The 20,639-nt window shown below is 35.4% G+C and overlaps 1 protein-coding gene across 1 annotated transcript in view; it reads left to right on the forward strand.

The window, feature by feature from the left end:
• The window catches only part of LOC104525270 (anoctamin-3), a gene marked incomplete at its 5' end in the record, with an annotated part of 40,756 nt that extends 25,961 nt beyond the window's left edge, over window positions 1-14,795 (forward strand). Inside the window, 13 exons of the mRNA XM_010168375.1 lie at window positions 1,991-2,073; window positions 3,017-3,157; window positions 3,315-3,479; window positions 4,294-4,330; window positions 6,316-6,427; window positions 7,658-7,715; window positions 8,646-8,743; window positions 9,528-9,673; window positions 9,781-9,933; window positions 10,603-10,750; window positions 12,569-12,649; window positions 13,701-13,806; window positions 14,613-14,795. Of these exons, the coding sequence (XP_010166677.1) occupies window positions 1,991-2,073; window positions 3,017-3,157; window positions 3,315-3,479; window positions 4,294-4,330; window positions 6,316-6,427; window positions 7,658-7,715; window positions 8,646-8,743; window positions 9,528-9,673; window positions 9,781-9,933; window positions 10,603-10,750; window positions 12,569-12,649; window positions 13,701-13,806; window positions 14,613-14,795 (1,511 nt within the window). The remainder of the gene's footprint in view (window positions 1-1,990; window positions 2,074-3,016; window positions 3,158-3,314; window positions 3,480-4,293; window positions 4,331-6,315; window positions 6,428-7,657; window positions 7,716-8,645; window positions 8,744-9,527; window positions 9,674-9,780; window positions 9,934-10,602; window positions 10,751-12,568; window positions 12,650-13,700; window positions 13,807-14,612) is intronic.
• Window positions 14,796-20,639: the final 5,844 nt, after the last annotated feature.

Here is a 20,639-nt window from a genome sequence, read left to right on the forward strand (position 1 = left end):
CCAAGTGAGAACAGGTTCAGGGCTGTGGCCATATGGAGATAAGGTGGTTCAGAGTTTTCCAGGAGTGGGAGATGGGACTAAGCTGTCATTCAGCTGTAGCCTGTATTTATTAAGTCGCAGTTTCTATTCTGAAGAGTGTGTCTCAGTAGAAGGTGTGGTACCAAATCTGTGAGACTGTTTTTATTGCATAGCTGTGCTGTAAAGCAGTCTGACTGAATAAAACTGGAGAAGTAATTGAGCAGCATATTCAGAAAAGGCCTGTCTGGCCATGGCCAAACTCTTCAGAGCAGAGTCTCCTAGTTCCTTACTGAAAATCCTCTTTGTAGTAATTTTTTTAGGGAGATAAACCCACCATTCATTTTGACACGGTGACTCTTATAAAACATTCAGAAGAGATCTGCTCACATAATAGTTGGGTTCTCTGGGTTCTTGGTTTTGTTTAGGTTTCTTTCATCTCTGTTCTCTTTTTTCCTTCCATAGCATTTAACAGTTGCCATTCATTTCTTTTTCTTGACAATGCTAAGTTTTGTTATACTTAAGATCGTAACAACACACAACCAATATTTCCTGTCTGTCTTAACCATAAAAAATCACCTTACTTGTCTTCTGAAAGGTTAAAAACTGTGTGAAGCACATGCCTAGAGATTTTAGTTCTTCATCAATATGAGTACTGGCAGTGTAAGGGCAGTAAACATAAGATAACTTAAATAAGAATTGAAAGGAACTTTTGGAAGTGTACAACAGGCAGAACTGCAGACTGTATTGCAGTGAACTGAATAACAGATCCCTAGATGAGTGGATCTGTACCAAAATGCTGGACAAAAAAAGGAAGTTCACCACATATTATGGGATTTAAAATTCTGAACAGCAATTGGAGCTGTAAAATGAGAAGCGATGTGCACTGGAAAAAGCAGAGAAGATACCAGAGAATGTTTTCTGTAGGAAACCGGAGGCTTGTGTGTGACCCTCTAAACTGTAAATTATCCAGAACTCTTGAGCAGCAGGATTCAGCAGAAACTCTGCCAGGTCAAAGCAGTGTTAGAACTGTAATGTTCTCCTCTTGATGTTCAAATGGTTGGATTACTCATCTGTTCTATATCTTATTTTTCTACAGAAGTAATTGACAATAGTCAAGACTTAGCATTTTCAGAGCTGGGAGATCAGGGTAAGAGATGAGTCAGTATGAAGTGCTTAGCAACTGGAACTGGCAGGGCTTGCTTGCAGGGAGAGCAACCAGAGCCGGGTGGTGTTAGCAGTGGAATAAAGCAAAGGCAAGCCAGGAAGGATCCAGGCTTTCTGCAGACCCAGACAGATACTTGAATTTCAAAGTTCTGATGGTTTTTTCACTGTCATTTAGACTAGAAGTTTTTTGAATTATTTATTTTTTCCAACATGCTTTTTTGTGTTTTGTTTTGGGTTTTTTTTAAATCTATTTACAGCTTTTCACACTATTTTCTCAGTAGCCTTATAGCACAGAAAAGTTTCCATGAATTCTATTCTACTGTGTCAAAGACAGTATTGCAGCATTTTTTAAGAGCTCAAGTGAGTCTGGAAAAGGTGCTTTAGTTGTCAAATATAGTTATCGATCAGGCCTCACCTGCTTCATCTAGATGAGTGATTTTCTTATCATTGCATTATCAAATGCTTCATGTACATAAGTAACATAAGACATCATTTATTATTATTATTCATATTATACTAGAGTCTATTATTCATGCTATACCAGAGCCTGAAAACTCTAACTTAGATACAGATCTTGATTTAAAGAGTAAACAAGTTAGCCCAAATCTTCGGGGTCAGACAGAATGAAATAAATAGCTTTATAAGATCAGTGTATGTTCAACTGAGGACACCCTTTGTTCACAGTCTAGTATTACTTCGAGAACAGCTAGAAACAGTTACCGTGTTATATATTGCTGATTTTCTTGAGATCTGCATGGCCTTTTTTCTTTCTTTTCCATAATTAAAATGTAGTTGATTATTTCCCCAGCTACAGTCTTTCTAGAGTTTTGGAAAAGGCGGAGAGCTGTGTTAACCTATGACTGGGACCTCATAGACTGGGAAGATGAAGAGGTAAGACTAAACAGAAGTAAACCTGTAAATCTTACTATCAGTGTGATATAATTATCAATACGTATCATATGCCAGTAATATGAATTTGTCATTTGGATTATATTTTTATTTATAATACTAGTTGCAGAATAAACACATATAATTGAGACTCTACAAGGATCCTTTGCCTTCTACAACTAGTATTATAATTCCAAATATAATTCTACATTTATTAAAAGTATCTTTTGAACAACTGAGTGGCAATACTGCCTATACAGAGGACAGGTGCTACTACTGGTGTCAGCACAGATGCCTTTCAGTTCTATGATTTCTTGTATTGGAAATTCCTAATCCTGCCTGGAAACAGGACTAGGACAAAGCAAAGCTAAGAAACTGGATTTTTATATCCTTCTGAGAGGCATAACTTATCCTTTAACATTCTGCTATCAGCATCAGCAATAATCAAATTATTTTATTACATTACTTCATAAATCACAAGTGAATACAGCTGTAATTTAACTACATTGGTGATTCAAATGCAGTGAATATAGACTTTATCTAATTACTTGTTTTATAAATTTCCTTAGATGCGTAGATACAAGCTGGTGGCTTTTAATAAATGGTTTCGTATCACAAAAAGCACCATCATAATTGGCATTAATTTGCAGTGCTCTTAGTTTCTGCAGAGGAACTAGTGTTTAAGTCAGTAGTATGACCCATGATCCTTTTCAGTACCCTCATATAGAGGGGAAGGCTCTGACAGTTTCTGTTCTTTGTTGGTCTCTGGCACTGTTTCCAAAGATTTTCAAAAGAGCAAATTATTTGGATCTTTGATTTGGAGCATTATAAGAAAGATTTCTTTTTATCAATATAAATTTCCTACTTTATAGCACATATATGTCTGATTTTTGATACTGCAGTGAAATAAGTAGTACAACAAATGGAATCTACCTTGTCATTCCAGGAAGAGCTGCGCCCCCAGTTTGAAGCTAAATATTCCCAAGTGGAAAGAGTAAATCCCATCACAGGAAAACCTGAACCTTTTCAGCCTTTCCCTGATAAGCTCAGTCGACTGATGGTGTCTGTCTCAGGAATATTCTTCATGGTAATGCTTAATAATATCAGAATTATTAATCAAAAAGACTCTCAAAATCTTCTCACCAAAACAAATAGCAATCTTTAAAACACTTGTTAATTTATTAATTGAGTGGAAATTATTTCAGATATGGTTTATTTTGTTCTGATATCTCACTTATCTGTAGATTTCACTGGTCCTCACTGCAGTGTTTGCAGTTGTGGTATATCGTCTGGTAGCCATGGAACAATTTGCTTCTTTCAAGTGGTATTTCATCAAGAAGTATTGGCAGTTTGCAACATCTGGCACTGGAGTCTGTATCAACTTTATGATCATCATGTCACTGAACGTTGTAAGTCTTCTGTTCTTTTCAAGGAGGGATTAATTTAAAGGAGTAATTTTTACAAGGTTACTGAGTTTACTGTATATCAGATAGATACATGTTCTTGCTTATTCATATAGCAGTGCCTGAAGCTAGTATTTCAGGGGCTTTTCCTCTTCTGATACAATTTTTGTCAATGCTTTTCTCTACTGCCTACTTAATTTGTCACTGCACATCTTTGCTTATGTCACCAAGTCACATTGGTACAGGCTACTGCTTTCTACATTTGCATTTTTGTCTTTTTACCTTAACTTTCACAATACATCTCTAAATGGAACTACGTTATTTTCTTGGCTGAGAATTTTCTTTCAGGTTTGTTGGGGTTTTTTTAATTGATAACTTTGAATACTTCTCTTTCTTATTTAAAATGCAGCTGTAAGATCAGTGTTGCGCAGTCCTAGAATCGCTGTGATGCCTGATCTCAGTTTAAGCTTTTCCTGTCATGTAACAGCACGGGTTTAATAATTTTCTGTAGCGGCACAATGTACATTGATATAACCTCTCTTCCTTCAACTGCAATAAATTTATGATTTTTCTATTCCCATGCAGATACAAACAGGTAAAAAGGAATAATAGCACAGCAAACAATGGCTTTTAATTCTGCAGAGGAGACTGTGCACTCGCTGCACTAAGAAAGCATTCTTCAAAACAGACTGTCATGTATTTATTTCTGTTATTATGTATAATAATTCAAAGTCATAAAAAGTACATTTAAGTAAACAAGCACAAGAAAACTGTTGAAAATAACTTGCTATGCTTACACCATCTTTTATTTCTGCTTTAGGTATATGAAAAGGTTGCCTATCTCCTGACAGACTTAGGTATGTGTGTCTTTACTAGTGGTATGGTTCTTGATAGCTGTGGCATATACCTTTGTATTTTCATAAAACAGGGGTTTGAAAACTTCATCTACACATAGTATGATGCTGGCATTTCCCTAAGCAAGTGAGAAATACAAGAGAAAGAAATTATAAGATTATTTCACTAAGGAAATAACAGAAAAGAAATGAATTTATTCTTATACTTCTACTTTATTTTTTATATTTTATAGTGTAAGTTGAAAAAAACTGTCATGTTATAATGGAACAAAATTCAAAACATACTCTTTGTTTGAATGCTAAAACAGGTTTTTTTTTTCCATTCTTCCAAAATGCTTGGTTGGGTTTTTTAAAATAAATTTTTTAATTTGAATTTTCATAGGAAAAAAATGGATGAAGATAAAATTACATTGTCCAAGGTAAAAATATCAAGTCATAAATGTTAAAGTAGCTCTAATTCTGTTGCATCAAAAATTTATACTGAAGCCTCTAGTCATGACTAGAGACTTCAGGATAGCTTATATAAAACAAGAAAGCAAAGACAGCATTTAAGATCTCCTACTATGTGAATATATTATCTTTCAGTGTTTCTTCCTACATGCTTTCTTCTAGCCTATATTCAAAATAAGCAGCTGATCTTGTCATAGTTTAAAAGCAAGCTCACTGCTGAAATTTAACAGCTCCCTCTTCTGGTTAAAGTATTGAGGATCATGTATTAATATGCTCAAAACTTCATAGTGTTTCAGATAACAAGCAGTTAAACAGGTTAGAAAAATTCAGAATGTATAGTCAACTTATTCAAATTATTAAAATATTTTAAGATATTTTTCATATTGCACTGTGTTCCTACTTAACTTTTAAAATATATTATATTGTTACAGAATGGAAAAGAAAATAATTTCATTTAAGTATATAAGCTGATTTTTCCCAAAATATATTAAATATTTTATTTTTTTTTAAAGAAAAAAAACTTACTGAATTAAGCATGAGGGAGCATCAGGTGTTTGAGCTACCTAAGGTAGCTAGCTTCCTAAGGTGTTTTACATCAAAGAGGTGGAGGACATCTTGACTTCTGGGAACAAGTGTCCAAATGTAAAGCTGGTATCCTGTACATTTGTATCCTAATTTAGTAACCTTTAGACCAAAAAAATTAAATAGGACAAATTTTAACTGAAAAATCCAGGCAGTTTAGACTTCCAACACATATATATCTTTTATCAGTATACTATATTCCAAGTTAGATATATCCATCAAAGAAATTTGAAATTTTTACCAAAAAATAAAAATTTTAATCGCAATCACTGAGTTCCAATTCAGACATAAATAATGAACAAACCATAAGGAAAAACATCCAAGGCAGTGTAGACACACACAGAATACTTGTAGCCCTACCAATTATAATCTGTTTAACATTCATAAGCATTATGATAGGGAAGTCTTGAGGATGAAATAGTGGTCTTGCAGAAGTATTTAGAAGACAAGATGCTTGGGTGAGAAACCAGCTGGCTGTTGGTTGTCTCTTCTTTCCTTGGTAGCTCCTGTCAGTTACTCTACTGATTCCAAGTGCTTTTGCTTTTTGTTTGGGGTTCTTTTGTTGTGTTGTATTTGGGGTTTTTGTTTGGTTGGTTGGTTTTGTGTTTGTTTTTTAATCAAGATACCTGTAGCCTTAAAATTAAAGATTCACACTGAATTCAGAACTTTTTCACGGAAGTAGAACAGGTATCTTCCCCTAGATTTGTGACTTATTCTATGCTGAGAGGTTTGTATCTCCAGTTTCCACATTGAACCAACACAGTCTGAGCTGGACCAATGGTTTTGTGACCTGCAGACTGAACACTTTGAGGAGAAAAAAAAAGTAATTGCAACCTGATGGGGCACCGTGACATGAAACCATCACTTGTTTTATTAGTGTTGATTAATCTGTGATCAAAGTAGGCATAACTGGGTTTCATTTATGTTTATATAATATATATTGTGTCTTCCTGCAGAGCACCCTAGAACTGAATCTGAATGGGAAAACAGCTTTGCCTTGAAAATGTTCCTCTTCCAGTTTGTCAACTTGAACAGCTCCATTTTTTACATTGCCTTTTTTCTTGGCAGGTAAAATATCTTTGCTAACTGCACTTACTCATAATCCTTGCTAATTTTATAGATTTGAAGAAAATACAGTGATGTTTTGAACTGCAAGATTTGTATGTGAGTCAGTTTCTGAGGAGAATTAATAACAATAAATTAATATTTTTAACGGTATGTGAGGGTTGGACTCTTGAAATCTTAATTCATGAAACTAGACAGTAAAAAGTCTTTTTAAGTGAGTCTGTGTACATGACTTTCCTACTAAATGAGAATTCAGAACCTTTAAAAATACAGCCACTTCCTAAATGTGGGTTTGTATTTAGCCCTGCGCTAATAGGCTTTATTTATTTTTTCTTGTTTATTCCCCATTAGTTAATTTCCCAGGATCCATTTCTATAAATAGGAAATATTGTCTGGCAGGTCTTACACAAGAGTAGGAGGAAGAAATTCTGGCTCCAATTTCTGTGTGTATCTTTAGCTCAGAGCATGAGATACTGGACAGGTCTAACTTTGCTTCATCTTCACTTTAATTTCCTTTTGATCAGACTTATCATTCCTGCAGAACCTATAGAGTATTTCAGAGTACCTTCTATAAAGTTTTATAATATAATTTCAGTTCAAGATTGTTTGAAAGCAAAGATCCTCTAGTAAAGACTGTAGGTAAAATCTGCTTGTTACATCCAATGATGCATTTGCCATATAGTTTCTAAACTTCTCTGTATCTTGCTGTCTCCTGTGTCTAGTAGGACCAAGCATGAGGTTTTTTTCTCTATCATATATAACTTTCACTGAAGTCATTAAGAATTTTTATTCAGTTTGTTCTAAAAAGAATCTTAGATCTGTAAAAAGCATTTAGTTATGTTGGGTTTGGAAATGATTTTATGCTTGTATGTCTGAGGGTGCAATCCAGTGCGCATTTTACATGGGCAAGCAGATCTCTGTGCTGCACTAAATTCCTATGTATTGCAATGGCTTATCTTCTTGGAAGTAGATTAGAGAGTCTGAATATCTTAACATCTAAAACCCCTGAAGCTAGGATTTCTGTTCTGGACATAATAAAAGCTTAGGATAGCTTGTAAAGTGATAGTTCTTGTTTGCATTCTGAAACTACCATATCCTACAGATACCAGATTTAAGCCTATGTGATTTAATGTGTTTATATGTAATGACTTTGCTCAGTGGATATTGTGAAATAACTACTGATACAGGGTGTTCTTGGAATGTCCACCAAGAAACAGAAATCTTATTTTCCAGATTTGCAGGCCGCCCAGGAAAGTACAACAAGCTTTTTAATAGATGGAGACTGGAAGAGGTAAGCAATCCTATTTGTGTTCTTGTGAAATTTCCGTGAGTAAAAAGGAAATGGCTGAAGGACAGTAATTATGTCCAGTTTGAAAGATTTATTATTCCATCGAAGTGCAATGAAGAGTAAACAGGAGATGTGTTTCTCCTTCTGCGTTCTCCACTGCGCTGGGTGACTCTGCATGAGACACGCAGTTCTTTCTGCCTTTGGGAAAAGCAAACAGTGATAGTCCCTTACCTCACAGGCACTACTAAATCATACATGGTTGGTATCTCCTGAGTATGTGGAATTTTTGAATGGAGGACAGCTTCTTAAGTTGCTGCCAGTGTGGATACCAATTTAAAAGAAGAAAAACAGTATTTTCAAAATTTAGCTTGAAAGTGTGTTAGAATTGCACCTCCCTTGATATCACTAGCCTACTGAAGTTCTCTCTGAAAAACAGGTTTCTTCTGTTGAACCTCGGTATCCACAGATGAAAATACCATAACTTTGTAGCCCATGGTCTGAAAAAAGTTTCTGTAATTACTAAGCATTTTAATATGGTAATTTGTATAGTTAAGATACCAGTAGCAGAGATTCATTTATGAAGTCTCTGTTCAGACTTAGGATATTACAAATGAAATATTGCTCCATTCCTTTGAAATGAAAGCGTATGTATTGGTGTAAGTGAAATGGACTATGTTATTTCTCAGATGTATAGCACTCATACCCTTAGCTTAGGTAGTACAATCCAGTTCTCCAAGAAATATGATGTCTAAAAGTTGTTCAACTGAAATCTGTGTTAATATTTCTGTTATTAATAATTCTTTTAATATTTCTAGCAGGAGGTTAGTGTTTTTCGCCAAACACATTGGAGTATTTTCCGTTCACCCTGTGAACAAATAAAAATGAAAGGAATTATCTGATTTTAGCCACTGATCTTTTTCCATTTCATTTCAGTGTCATCCTAGTGGCTGCTTGATAGATCTGTGTTTGCAAATGGGAGTTATTATGGTTTTAAAACAAATGTGGAACAACTTCATGGAGCTCGGCTATCCGTAAGTTCAGATGTTTTAATAAAAATTTAAAAAAAAATTAAAAATTCCCATCTTCAGTCTCTTTTCAGTAATATCTAGAAACAAATAACAGCTTTTAATTGCCACCTGTGTCAATACTGGATAGTATTTTTCAGTTGTGTAACACTTTAATTTGTGAGACTATTACCTACTTAATGTTTATAACTACTTTGTGAAAAGATCTCTGTACACCTTTATAAAAAATAGTCTTCAATATTTGTAGCTTCAACAACACCTCATTAGACACTTTTTTATGCTTCAAGAAAATATACTTTGTAAAGCATCTAGATTTTTAGGTTCATTCAAAGAATAGAAAACATATTCTACTGTTCAATATATTCTAGTATCATAGAGTTCTTACTGAGCTCTACTTATTTGGTTTGTCTTTTACAGGCTCAAAATTAAAGCATTATTTAACTTTCTAATGCTCTCACTCTGCATTATTTTTTTCCCATTCTTTTTTTATTTAGGCATGCAGGTAAATCCTGCAAAAAAAGTCCATTCAAGCAAATTCCATGTTCTGAAAAGCTTATTTGTATAATGCCTAACATGCTACATTAAAGACATAGTCCAAATCATAATGCGGAATTGAGAACTTTTGGAAGTTCTTTGAATTGTATCTTATATGATATTGTGAATATATCCAGAAAACACCTAAGTAAACATTCAGGTGCTATTCAAAATAGACCCACTTACTTCAAAATAATACCAACAAGTATTGTAAATTACTAAGTACAGCAAATAATGCTCTGTTTATCTAATAAAGCTTATTACAGAATTGGTGGTCACGACGCAAAATGAAGAGAGGAGGGCAATTAATGGAGCATAAAATTTCTCTGCCTCAGTGGGAAAAAGACTGGAATCTGCAGCCTATGAATCTCCATGGTTTAATGGATGAATACTTAGAAATGGGTGAGCTAATTTAGAGAGATGCCAGTTTTCTTAAGAAACTGAAACTATGTTGCACGTTAAAAGATCTTTTGTGTTTCCAATTTCTAACCATACAAATGCTTGTCTAGTTTTACAGTTTGGCTTTACCACCATCTTCGTTGCTGCCTTCCCACTGGCACCTCTCCTGGCATTGCTTAACAATATCATAGAAATAAGATTAGATGCATACAAGTTTGTCACTCAGTGGCGAAGACCTATGCCTGCAAGAGCAACAGATATAGGTGAGAGAACCTAATGACTGTCACTGTCAGGTACCATCTGTTTGTTTCCTTCTTTAATGCAGCTTAACCCTTGAAATATTTCATGTGTCAAGAGTGAAACTGATAACGTAACCTACACATGTCAATGACAACTCTCCTGTTAAGCAACAAAAGGGAACTCGGTTAACTCTTAGCTTAGCTAAGAGAACTCCTCAAATTTGTTTTCCATTTCCAATAAGGGATCATAATAGTTAGAAATTTGAAAACATTCTGATTTTTGGAACTCTAGATCTAAAATTCTATCCAAAATCAATTGAATTTAAAAATTAAATATAAGGACTAAATTCACTTCTGGTTTAAAACTGAATTAAATAAAAATAAGAAATCTCTTTCTAAAATCTTCTATTTAGCCTCTATAACAAAAGGTTATGGCTATACCTTTGTTGCTTAGCTATTTCTTCTCAGCAGGGTGTGCCCTACTATAAGACTTCATTCAAGTGGAGCCAATGGTGGCAGGAATGTGGGGATATGTCTTAATTTTGACTGGCTTTCCAAATGAATAATTCTTTCTCAAAAAAAAAAGGAAAACTGTATTCCTAATAATGACTTTAACATCACTAGTATGACTTCCTATGACTTAATATGACTGTTAAAAACTAATGACTTTGTTGTCATTTCTGTTGTTCCTAGGTATCTGGTATGGGATTCTGGAAGGAATTGGAGTTCTGGCTGTCATCACCAACGCCTTTGTTATTGCCATTACTTCTGATTACATTCCACGTTTTGTCTATGCATACAAATATGGTCCCTGTACAGATCAAGGGTACAGACAAGAAAAGTAATTAAGATATTTATATATACATGTATATTTCAGCTCACTTTTGTTCCTGTCTTTCTGTGTTAACATACTTAATGTAGATCAGTAACATTTTACCTTGTACATCTGTGCAAACCTTCACAGATGTTTAGTGCAAGTATCTCCGCCATTCCAGAGTTTGCTAACAAGCTCCATCGTTATAGAAGTGGCAAGTCACGTCTTCCATGTTCAGTATACATCATAGCAGTTTTCAGACTTTTCCTAAATGAGCTTTTCTTCTCTCTGCAATAGTTCTGAGCTGTCTTCTCCCACTACACTTCCACACATGCTCCCGAGCTCTCTTTTATAATAAGCCTCATTCACTCTTAAACTCTGCCTGTTTCTCTTCAGAAGTGCTTGCAGCCCAGCTCCAGCAAGACTGGCCTTGACACTATTTAACTGAATTCCATATATATTGTGTATCTTAGCTTCAAGCAAAATATCTTGCCTGTCTTTGCACCACCAGGCCGGTTTCCTGCCCTTTTCTCCAGACACTTACCAATGTCTCTGAATTGTGGGTTCCACCACGTTCTGTCTGCATTTCCCACTGTCTATCATGACCTTTTACACGGTCTAAACAGATCACAGTACTGATGGGTGTCTTTTTCATTTGGAGACCAGTGCCCTTACAGGTGTTTTGGGGGTGGTTTTGAGGGGGTTTTTTGCAGGGTTGGTTTTTTTTTCATTTTGATATGAGAATCGGAGTTACCTTGAGAAAAGGGAGCATCACTTTTCTAATACTATAGCACATCTCACAAGCTCAACTTATGTTCTTTATTGCACAGGAGGAAGGATAAGAGTGAAAGCAACAAAGCTTATCCAGGAAGCCAGGATCACTACATTCACAGACTGTGCCTCAGCCCAAACCACAGGGGTCCATCCTTTCTTCCCTCATTGCTCCATCTCTAATGATTGAAAATAGAGATATATTCTTCCTATGCTGTGACAGGAAGAGAGAATTTAAGGCAAAAAGAATGAGGCAGGATAGGATGAAGAGAGACAACAGTGGAAAAACATTAGTGCTTCATGTGCACATTAAATAGAGAACTATGTAATTCTATTTCTTCTTTTACCAGTAGTGATTGGGTTTGTCACAGCAAACCTGAAGGCTCAGGAGGTATAATGGGATTCCTGATGCATCTCTTTTTAAATGTCCTTTGCCTTTCAGAAGGCCCTTTGTTAAATTACAAGACAGATTTCTAAGAAGACAGCATGTCTTACGTGTCTGTGCTTTTCCAGGAACAGACAATTTCACTCCAGTCACAATTCAATGTATTTATGTGATTTCTGTCATTAATACTAATAAACGGTTGCCTTAAAGATGGCTGTTTGGTATATATGCACCGTTCATTTTACTATTGCTGAAAATTCTTCTTTGATCAGCTCATAAAACCTGTCATTTTTTTGTATATGTTGCATGAGTGGTGGCAGATTCTGCACGGATGTTAAATTATTCTTTCTGCCTCTCTAGCCATCTTTCTAATTTCAGTCATTTTAGAAGACAGTGAAGAACACTGTAGCATCAATTTTTGGTTTATATCTGCTGGCAGAAAAGAAGCAAAAACATCAAAAGTACTGAAAATAAATTTTTAAACAGTGTTATCCCTGAAACAGATGTTATTTGATTCTTTCCAATAAAACTTTGTTTCTCTGCTTAAAATTTTATAATTGCTTTTGTCCTGATAAACAAATAAAATAGTATGCTCACAATATGTGATAGCAGGATATGTTTACACACAGGATTTATGCTGTATAACTGCTTTATGGGGAAAGTCCTGACCATATGTCTTGTCTTTTCAGGTGCTTAAAGGGATATGTCAACAGCAGTTTATCAGTATTTGATTTGAGTGAACTTGGAATGGGATACTCAGGATACTGCCGGTATGTTTTGATGCTCTCCCTTCTTTTAATACAGGCATAGATGTTAATACAGGCATTAAATTGAAAGTCAGTGCTTAAATTACTGACAGAGTTTCTTTTTTGTCTCTAAAAGCATTGACATTCAAGTCTGTCAAACATGGAAGTCTCAGGTGTAAACGTCATGTGGTAGGACACAATACTAACACACTGGAAACCTGTGTTCTGACTTTTCCAGTTCTCTTGCAAGCCGTATCTTTCATGCCTCTGTGAAATATTTCATTTCAAAGTTTCCCCAGCTGCCAAGAAGGGTAAAATTTCCCATTTCAGTTTTGTGAAGCATTCTGAGGTCTGTTAATTAAAATACACAACTGAAATTTTTATTTTACTGTGAGGGTGATGAGACACTTGCCCAGTTTGCCCAGAGAAGTTGTGGATGCTCCTCCCTGGAAGTGTTCAAGGTCAGGTTGGATGAGGCTTTGAGCAACCTGGTCTGGTGGAAGGTGTCCCTTCTGGTGGCAGGGGGTTTGGAACTAGAGGTGCTTTAAGGTCCCTTCCAACCCAAACCATTCTATGATTGTGGTTCTAAGGTCAAGATCCCATACAGTTCTGCAAGATGAATACAAGAAATTCAGCATAAAAATTAAATATGACATTGCATGACTGCGTTTCTGGTTTCAGATTTAGTTTTACAGTGAGAGTTAGCTTGAATTGACTAAGTTACAGAATTATGTTACATTTGTGCAGACTTTGTCTGGAGAATCTCAAATGCTTATAAGCAAAGACAAAAACCAATTTAGAGTCAACACATTTGAACTTAACACTCCAAAGTGTCAGCTTTATAACCACAAAAGAAATAGTTTTGGATTTTTGGAAGTAAAAAGTGCCATCTTATAAGCAGTCCTATTGCCTGTATTGTGCACTATTTTTCTCCTTTTCTGATAATTCCTCTTGAAGTATGCTTTTACTTCAGTTCCTCTCCTTTTAGCCAGATCTAGGATAAGCTAGAGAGCTCTTCACCGTGTTCAGGTTTTTGAGCACAACCTAACTTAATGGGTTTTTCTCTGCTTTACAGGTATAGAGATTACAGAGCCCCACCATGGAGTTCAACTCCGTATGAATTCACTTTGCAATTCTGGCATGTCCTGGCAGCACGGCTGGCCTTCATCATAGTATTTGAGGTTAGTCATGGAAAGGAACAATTCCATTCTACCTCTTTAAAGTTGGAGTTGATTTTTTATAGTAATCCCATATGGAAATTGTCAGTATCATCAACTGCTTGTACATTAGAGTCAAGAGAGAGAGAGGGGAAAAAAAAAACAAACTATTAATTAGCTACTTCAAACGGAATGGACAGAGCATGCACAGATTTTAGAGTCAAAAAAAAAAATCATTCTCCCCAAACTGTTATTAATCAGCTACTTCAAACAGAATGGACAGAGCATGCACAGATTTTAGAGTCCCTCCAAAACCATATTTTCTTACCCATCATTTTATTGAAAAAGAAGTGGTGCAACTTATGTGTACATTAAGAACAGTTATTAAAATGTGTTGAAGGAAAATGATTCATTATTCTAGCCTAACATAAAAGAAGAAATGTGTGTACTAACATTGAAGAACATATTGCATACTGTCCAGGAACCTGGTTACTTACTTCAATTGCAAGCTCTTAACAAAGACTGCTTGTAGGTAGTGTTTGCTATTGTTATGCAAACTAGCATATCCTGCAGTCACATCTTAATTTAGGTCACTATCTACACCCTTTGTTTTTCTTTTCAGAAGACTTCAGCACTTTCACATTTCTGACAGACCGCTCATTTATTCCCATATGTGTATGTTTATATATTAAAAAAACAAAGGAGTTACTTTTCAGTCATGAATTTAATCTCAGTTCCAGTTTTGCCTTAGACTTTTAGGCCCTAAAATGTGGTCTTAGAAATGAATATTTATGCATCTTTGAAGCAATTATTTTTGTTCTTCTTTTCAGCACCTTGTTTTTGGAATAAAGTCTTTCATTGCCTACCTGATTCCAGACATGCCCAAAGACTTGTGTGACAGAATGAGGAGAGAGAAATACTTAGTCCAGGAAATGATGTATGAGGCTGAACTGGAGCATTTGCAGAAGGAAAGAAAAAAGAATGGGAAACAGTATCACCATGAATGGCCTTAGTCACTACTGTGCTGCAGCAAAAACACTATGGAAATTGAGGAGTGCAGTTAGAAAATGAAGTCAGAGTCTGGCATCAGTCTGTGAGATTCACGGTGTACGTATGTTCTTGCTGGGCAGTACAGATGCAAACTTTGGTGGGAACTGGAAAATAGATGCTTCCGATTAAGAAAATGAAGAGCCTTACCTCTAACTGGTCTGTGGTGAGCACCAAGGAGAATTGCCACTCAGGAATATGCAGACAGATTAAAAATTTGGACACTCTGGTTTAAAAAAAAGGCAATGAATATTCCTGCGGTTCAGGAAGATACTAACAGCATAATGGAAATTAAAAATTACCTATGAACTTATACAGTATGGGCATGACTAAATACAACTTACATTATATCCACCACTACTACAGCTTCTGATTGCTCAGCTCCATCTGTAATGCCTCTGAAGAAAAGAGCAATTGTTGCCTTTGTGGCCATAACTTGATATAAATGATCTTTCAGGCTTACTGTTTTGTCAGGTTTGTCCTAGTCTCTTGTTGAGATTGTGGATGTGGTCCTACCCTAAAAAAGGGATCTATGGCTGCTTAATATATACTATGCAGTTTAAGATTTGCACATTAGTGTCATTAATTTATCCTTCTAGTTGAAAACCAAAAATTCTAAATTCAAAGATAAAACAGCAGCACTAAGAGAACACATCGCATTGCCCACATTGCAGCTGTATTTGAAAATGACGTGGCTGTTGAGTTGTCTTTCCACTTCCATATGCAGAAAGACAACCTCCACATGCTTCCAGGAGGATGGAAGAACTGTCATTTTCATGCTCTGATGTAGCATGCAGGTGTCTAACTGTGTTACTGTTCCCTTTGACCTGTCTGGGTGATGATTCCATGACTTCATAGAATGCTAACTTGAAATATTCTCATACAGTGCAAATGACTTCGTCCTGAATATACAATTAACTCTTTATAGTATGCAAGCTTATGCAGATATATATCAGACATCCAGTATAACATTGTGACTTGCTTGTTCAGGGAAGGAGAAGCAGAGCACTTTATAACAATGCTCTTCTTATTGTAATAGTAAATGTTCCAGTAATGTGCACTTCTTTTATTGGCCTAAATAAGTCAAAGCATGGGAGTTAGATACAGGCAGATATGTATACAGATTGTATATAAATGCACACACACACAGTGGTTACTTTTAGATTTTTTATTATTATTATTATTAATTATTTGTATGCCTTCTTACCGTTTTGGGGGGCTTTTTGGATAAAATCAATATAAAAGGTAGATGTTCATGTAAAGAATCAAATTTCAGTTTTTATGTGCATACAGCAGTGTTGCTTCTGGTTATAGTCACATTTTGGTGATGAAATTGTCTATTACTAACATTTCATAATGTGGGAAAAAATAAGAACTTAATTTCAATAATTTAAACAAGTGTGCAGGATTTACTTGCAGAGAAGGGAGTGAAAAAACATTTACAATCATTCTGTTTCTCTTGTACAATTTTAAATAATGCTTCTCTATATTGGATGATAAAAATTAGAAAAATGAAAAGTCAAAAAAGCACAGTAACTATAAAGGCTATAAATTTTAACATCATATTTAAGGATAAACCTGCAGCAAAATCACTCCTGACAGATACGAAAAGACCTGAATTTTTACTACTTAGAATACCCTATTGAACCAAAAAGTGTGATTCCATTATTCACTTGCATGTATTAGCACAATGATTTCATTTTATTATGCCATATAAAATTAATTTTAAGATTCAAGAGCCCATCAAAGTGGATGAGTAGGATCTATTGTATCCAGGGGGCCTAGAATCAGACCTTAAGTTTTTAGTCGTTTCACCATATTAATGAGATTTCTTGGTTAATTCCAGCTCTCTGTGACCAGACAAGGCAACTCTAGAGTACAGTATTGCATAAAGGATAAAAGAAATTGGAAAATATGGTTTAATCAAATATATTACCCATTAGTTCTGTCATAAGGGGCTGGTGGAACTCAGTTTCCCATATTTTGGAAGGGCTGTTTTGTTCCTTCATATTCTGGGTTGTGCGTTAAGTTGCTCAGGAGTCTTTATCAGAAGTAATTAATGCACTTTCCTCAGTGCTTATAGAATCACGCTGTTTGATTTAATTCAGTCTCTGTTTCATTCTGTGGATTATCAAGCACCATTTGACAGCATTAACCATGTGTCACAGCTTCTGTTTCTGTGCCACGTAGTGACAGGACTTCAGTTCTTCAGAAGGTCACAGATGAGCTCTTTTTTTTAATGTTTTCTCTAAAAAGAAAATGCCTTGGCTGGCCCAAGGTATGAAGATAAAGGATAAAATTAGGCAAAAATCAGAAATAGTGATTATTTTATACTTTCCTGTTTCTACTGTGGATATTAGCACGTGTCAATACATACTTAGGCAAATTCCAATTGGACTTAAAAACATATAGGAAAGAAAACCTTTTTGTATGTGAAATTTGAATATATTAATAATTTTCAACACTGGTGTATAGGAGAATATCAAAGGCAAGTATGTAGATCTGACATTGTGCATTTTGCACACTGGAAAAGCACAAGAAGTTCTGGAGAAACACTGTGTGTGTTCCTTTATTTTTGGAGGACAACAATGTCTAAAGGTTTTGCCACTATCTAGCCATTTGCTTAAGCTGAGAAAACTTTTTGCTAGACTTCATTTAGTATGCTGTTTGCATTGACTGCACGTTATTTTACTAAAGTATAAGGCACACACTGTCCTCAGGAATAATGTATTTTATGAATGGTGAATGATCTTTTCATATTCTAAATATTGTAATTCCAAACAAATGACCAGTATGAGTAGACTGTGCATGCAAGCTGCGTTTGTGAAATCTGATAAAGCTTTAGAACTCCAATTTGTGCAAAAAATTGCTTTAGATCATTGCAGATCTAATCTAGGACAACTGTGCTCTATGCATGCGCCCTTAGAGAGAATGCATGAGCAGCTAGATATTTTTAAATACAAAGGATTAGTCCAAAATGTCTTAATTATTCCTAACTAAATTCCGTGTCTTGATTCAGACAAAAGAAATTTCCATTTCAGAAACAGCAAAAAGTCCACATACATTATACACATCTCATTTCCAATGACTTTTCATTCTAAATTTGTGCCTAATGTGTGAGATCTGAATTTTGGTGACTAAAAAAAAAAGTAGTTCTGCTTCATTAGCCATCCCAATGAGAGATTCTTTCTTAGAGCTCAAAGTCTGTTTCCATATAGAGGGATGCATTAAGAGTTCAGTATTCAGAACTAAGCACTAACAGGGTTGCCTGAAGATTGAGCACAGGCTCTCTGTTACACTATAATTCAGTTTCCTTCTCAGAAAGACAGCAGAGTGATCAAGCATCCTGATATAGATTACTAATACTTGGAAACAAGGCAAACCACGATGGCTAGGGTTTTTTATTTTTCTTTCCTATCCCTTTGTGTTAAATGATTTATAGAGAAAATTTAGGTGAACATTGAAGTTAATATTGATGATGAAAAGGCTAAAATTTCTATAGCAATGATGGATAAGTGGTTTTTTGTTAGATGTTTCTTTGGAAGTACATATCTTCATTACTACAAAATGCACATCAGCTGTTGCTATGCCCTTTTCCAACAGCAACTTAAATTATGTTCTGAGGATTAGTTAGGCTCAATTGTGTCCTGTTGAAAGTTCAAAAGAAGAATGTCTGGATGCCCTAATGAAAATAGGTGAATAGATTCATACCTTAATGCATAAATTCATAAATTGCCTGAGGTTTCCTTCGTGAAAAGTTCTTCAGAACAAAAATTATCTTGGGGAAACAGCTTTAGGGTAAGTGTAAATATGGGGAAAGGCAAGAACTGCAATGGTACTTTATTCTTCATGTGTCATTAAGATGATTAGTCCAGCCTAAGTAGTGCACATCTGCAGTTTCCTTGCTGCAGCTTCTTCCACTGTAGACTCCAAATAGGAGTGCTACCAGAGAGAATTTCTGGAGCTGTGGGATCCAGTGGCATTGCCTGCAAAAGGCCTCTGTGGCATCATGGGATTTTTTAATCTTTTACATTATCTTGCAGTTTGTTCAGGGACAAATTAGTATATAATATTTAGAAGCATCATATCATTTTGATTAACTGAAAATGACCTTGTCTATAAAATGAAAAGAAACGGTTCATACATAGTTAATTAAATGTCCAAAATTTGCATTAAAACTATTATAAACTAGATTTTTTTAGATACACTGGGCAATTGCCATATCAATAAAACTCATTTTATACAAACACCTAAATATGAAGGCGATAAAGTTAATGGAAAATCAAGCAATCACATTTTCTATTGTTACATAGGAGAAAAGGTACAGAGATAAAACAGTGCTACCAATAATCGCTTACAACGCAGTAGTATTTCCAGAAGCATTTTATTTTTTCTAATCTTCATAAAATACTAATGTTGCTTATTTGGGGGTAAAGTTTGAAACAGATACACAGCCAGCCTTTCCTAATAATGTTTATTTGGTGTTAAGACTGACACTAGAATTCAAACAGAATTCCAAATTGAAAGTGTTTAAGTGACTTGCAAACCTGAATTCCTGCCATGGAAAATTTAGCAGCTTGAAAAGATTCCCTAAGTCTTTTCATACTCAACCTCATGCTCACCAAGCCTGTGTTCTATTGGGGTAAAATGCAACAAGCCAGCACGTTGAGGCTGGAGATGAGCAGAGGAAGCAAAGGGCTCCACTTCAGCAAGTTTTTCTCCAGAACCCTGACAGATTCTGCAAAAACAAGAGTTTGGAGGTGGATCATGGTGACAGCCCTCCTGATCCTTTTCTCCTCTGGCTCATCCTTTACTCATCCCCAGTGTTTTATTAGATGATGCCTTCTTGCTGACTGTCCCGATGCCAGGGCAATTCTGTAACTGCAGAATTTTTTACAGGCTCTTTTTACATGTCCCTAACTGAGAAAACAAAGCAGAAAGTGCACAAACACTAGTTTGTCCAGTGCTTTTTACAAGTTGGTATGCACTGGACGGAGGGGTGTGAGGAAGCACAGGGTGCATCTACGTGTGCCATCCATTTCTGGGTCTGTCCCTTCAGCCACTTTCCCAAGCACTACAATTTGCACTGCTTATGTCCCTCCCTATATGCTCACAGGCATCCCAAATACCCTACACAATCCTAGCATTTTGAAATTTATATGAATAGACTCATATTTTTCACTAATATCAACATTGCAACCACATTTACCAGAAATTTGTACTGGCATGATTTTGGCATCATCATGATAGCACAATATTGCCACAACAGCACAAAGTTCTAACGGCACAACAAGGAACTGTAGAGAAATCACTTTGCTATTCCATGTTACACAGGAACTTTTTTAGTCCAGGACTGGGATTTAGTCTTGAAATGATAATGATGGTATATTCCCTTCTCACTGCACTGGAAATGACCTTGTGTTAGTTCTGTTGGCTCCTTCTAACTTTTTGCTATAACCTCGATAATGTTACATGTTCTCTGTAGTTTGCATTCTTATTACCATCAGCTACATGTTGGGATGCTACTAGGTGAGAAATTAGGATTAAACCAAATGCAGTCTAAAGCTAATGAGATTCAAAACACTGAGAATACAAATGATTTTTCTGTTAATAATGGGAAAAAAAGATTAAAGTCACCTTTTAAATTTTTGTTCTATTTAGACGACTCAGAGTTTTGTATTGAAAAATCTTCTAAACTGTTGGCTCTAATTTTTACCTAGAGTAGTATCACTGAAATTTCAGTTCTTTGAAATAATATCATGTAAAATCTAACTGAATAACATAGTCGAGTCATTTTTTACTCTTATAAT

The sequence above is a fragment of the Antrostomus carolinensis genome, unplaced genomic scaffold (genome assembly GCF_000700745.2).
Source record: "Antrostomus carolinensis isolate BGI_N321 unplaced genomic scaffold, ASM70074v2 scaffold1855, whole genome shotgun sequence".
Classification (NCBI taxonomy): Eukaryota; Metazoa; Chordata; class Aves; order Caprimulgiformes; family Caprimulgidae; genus Antrostomus; species Antrostomus carolinensis.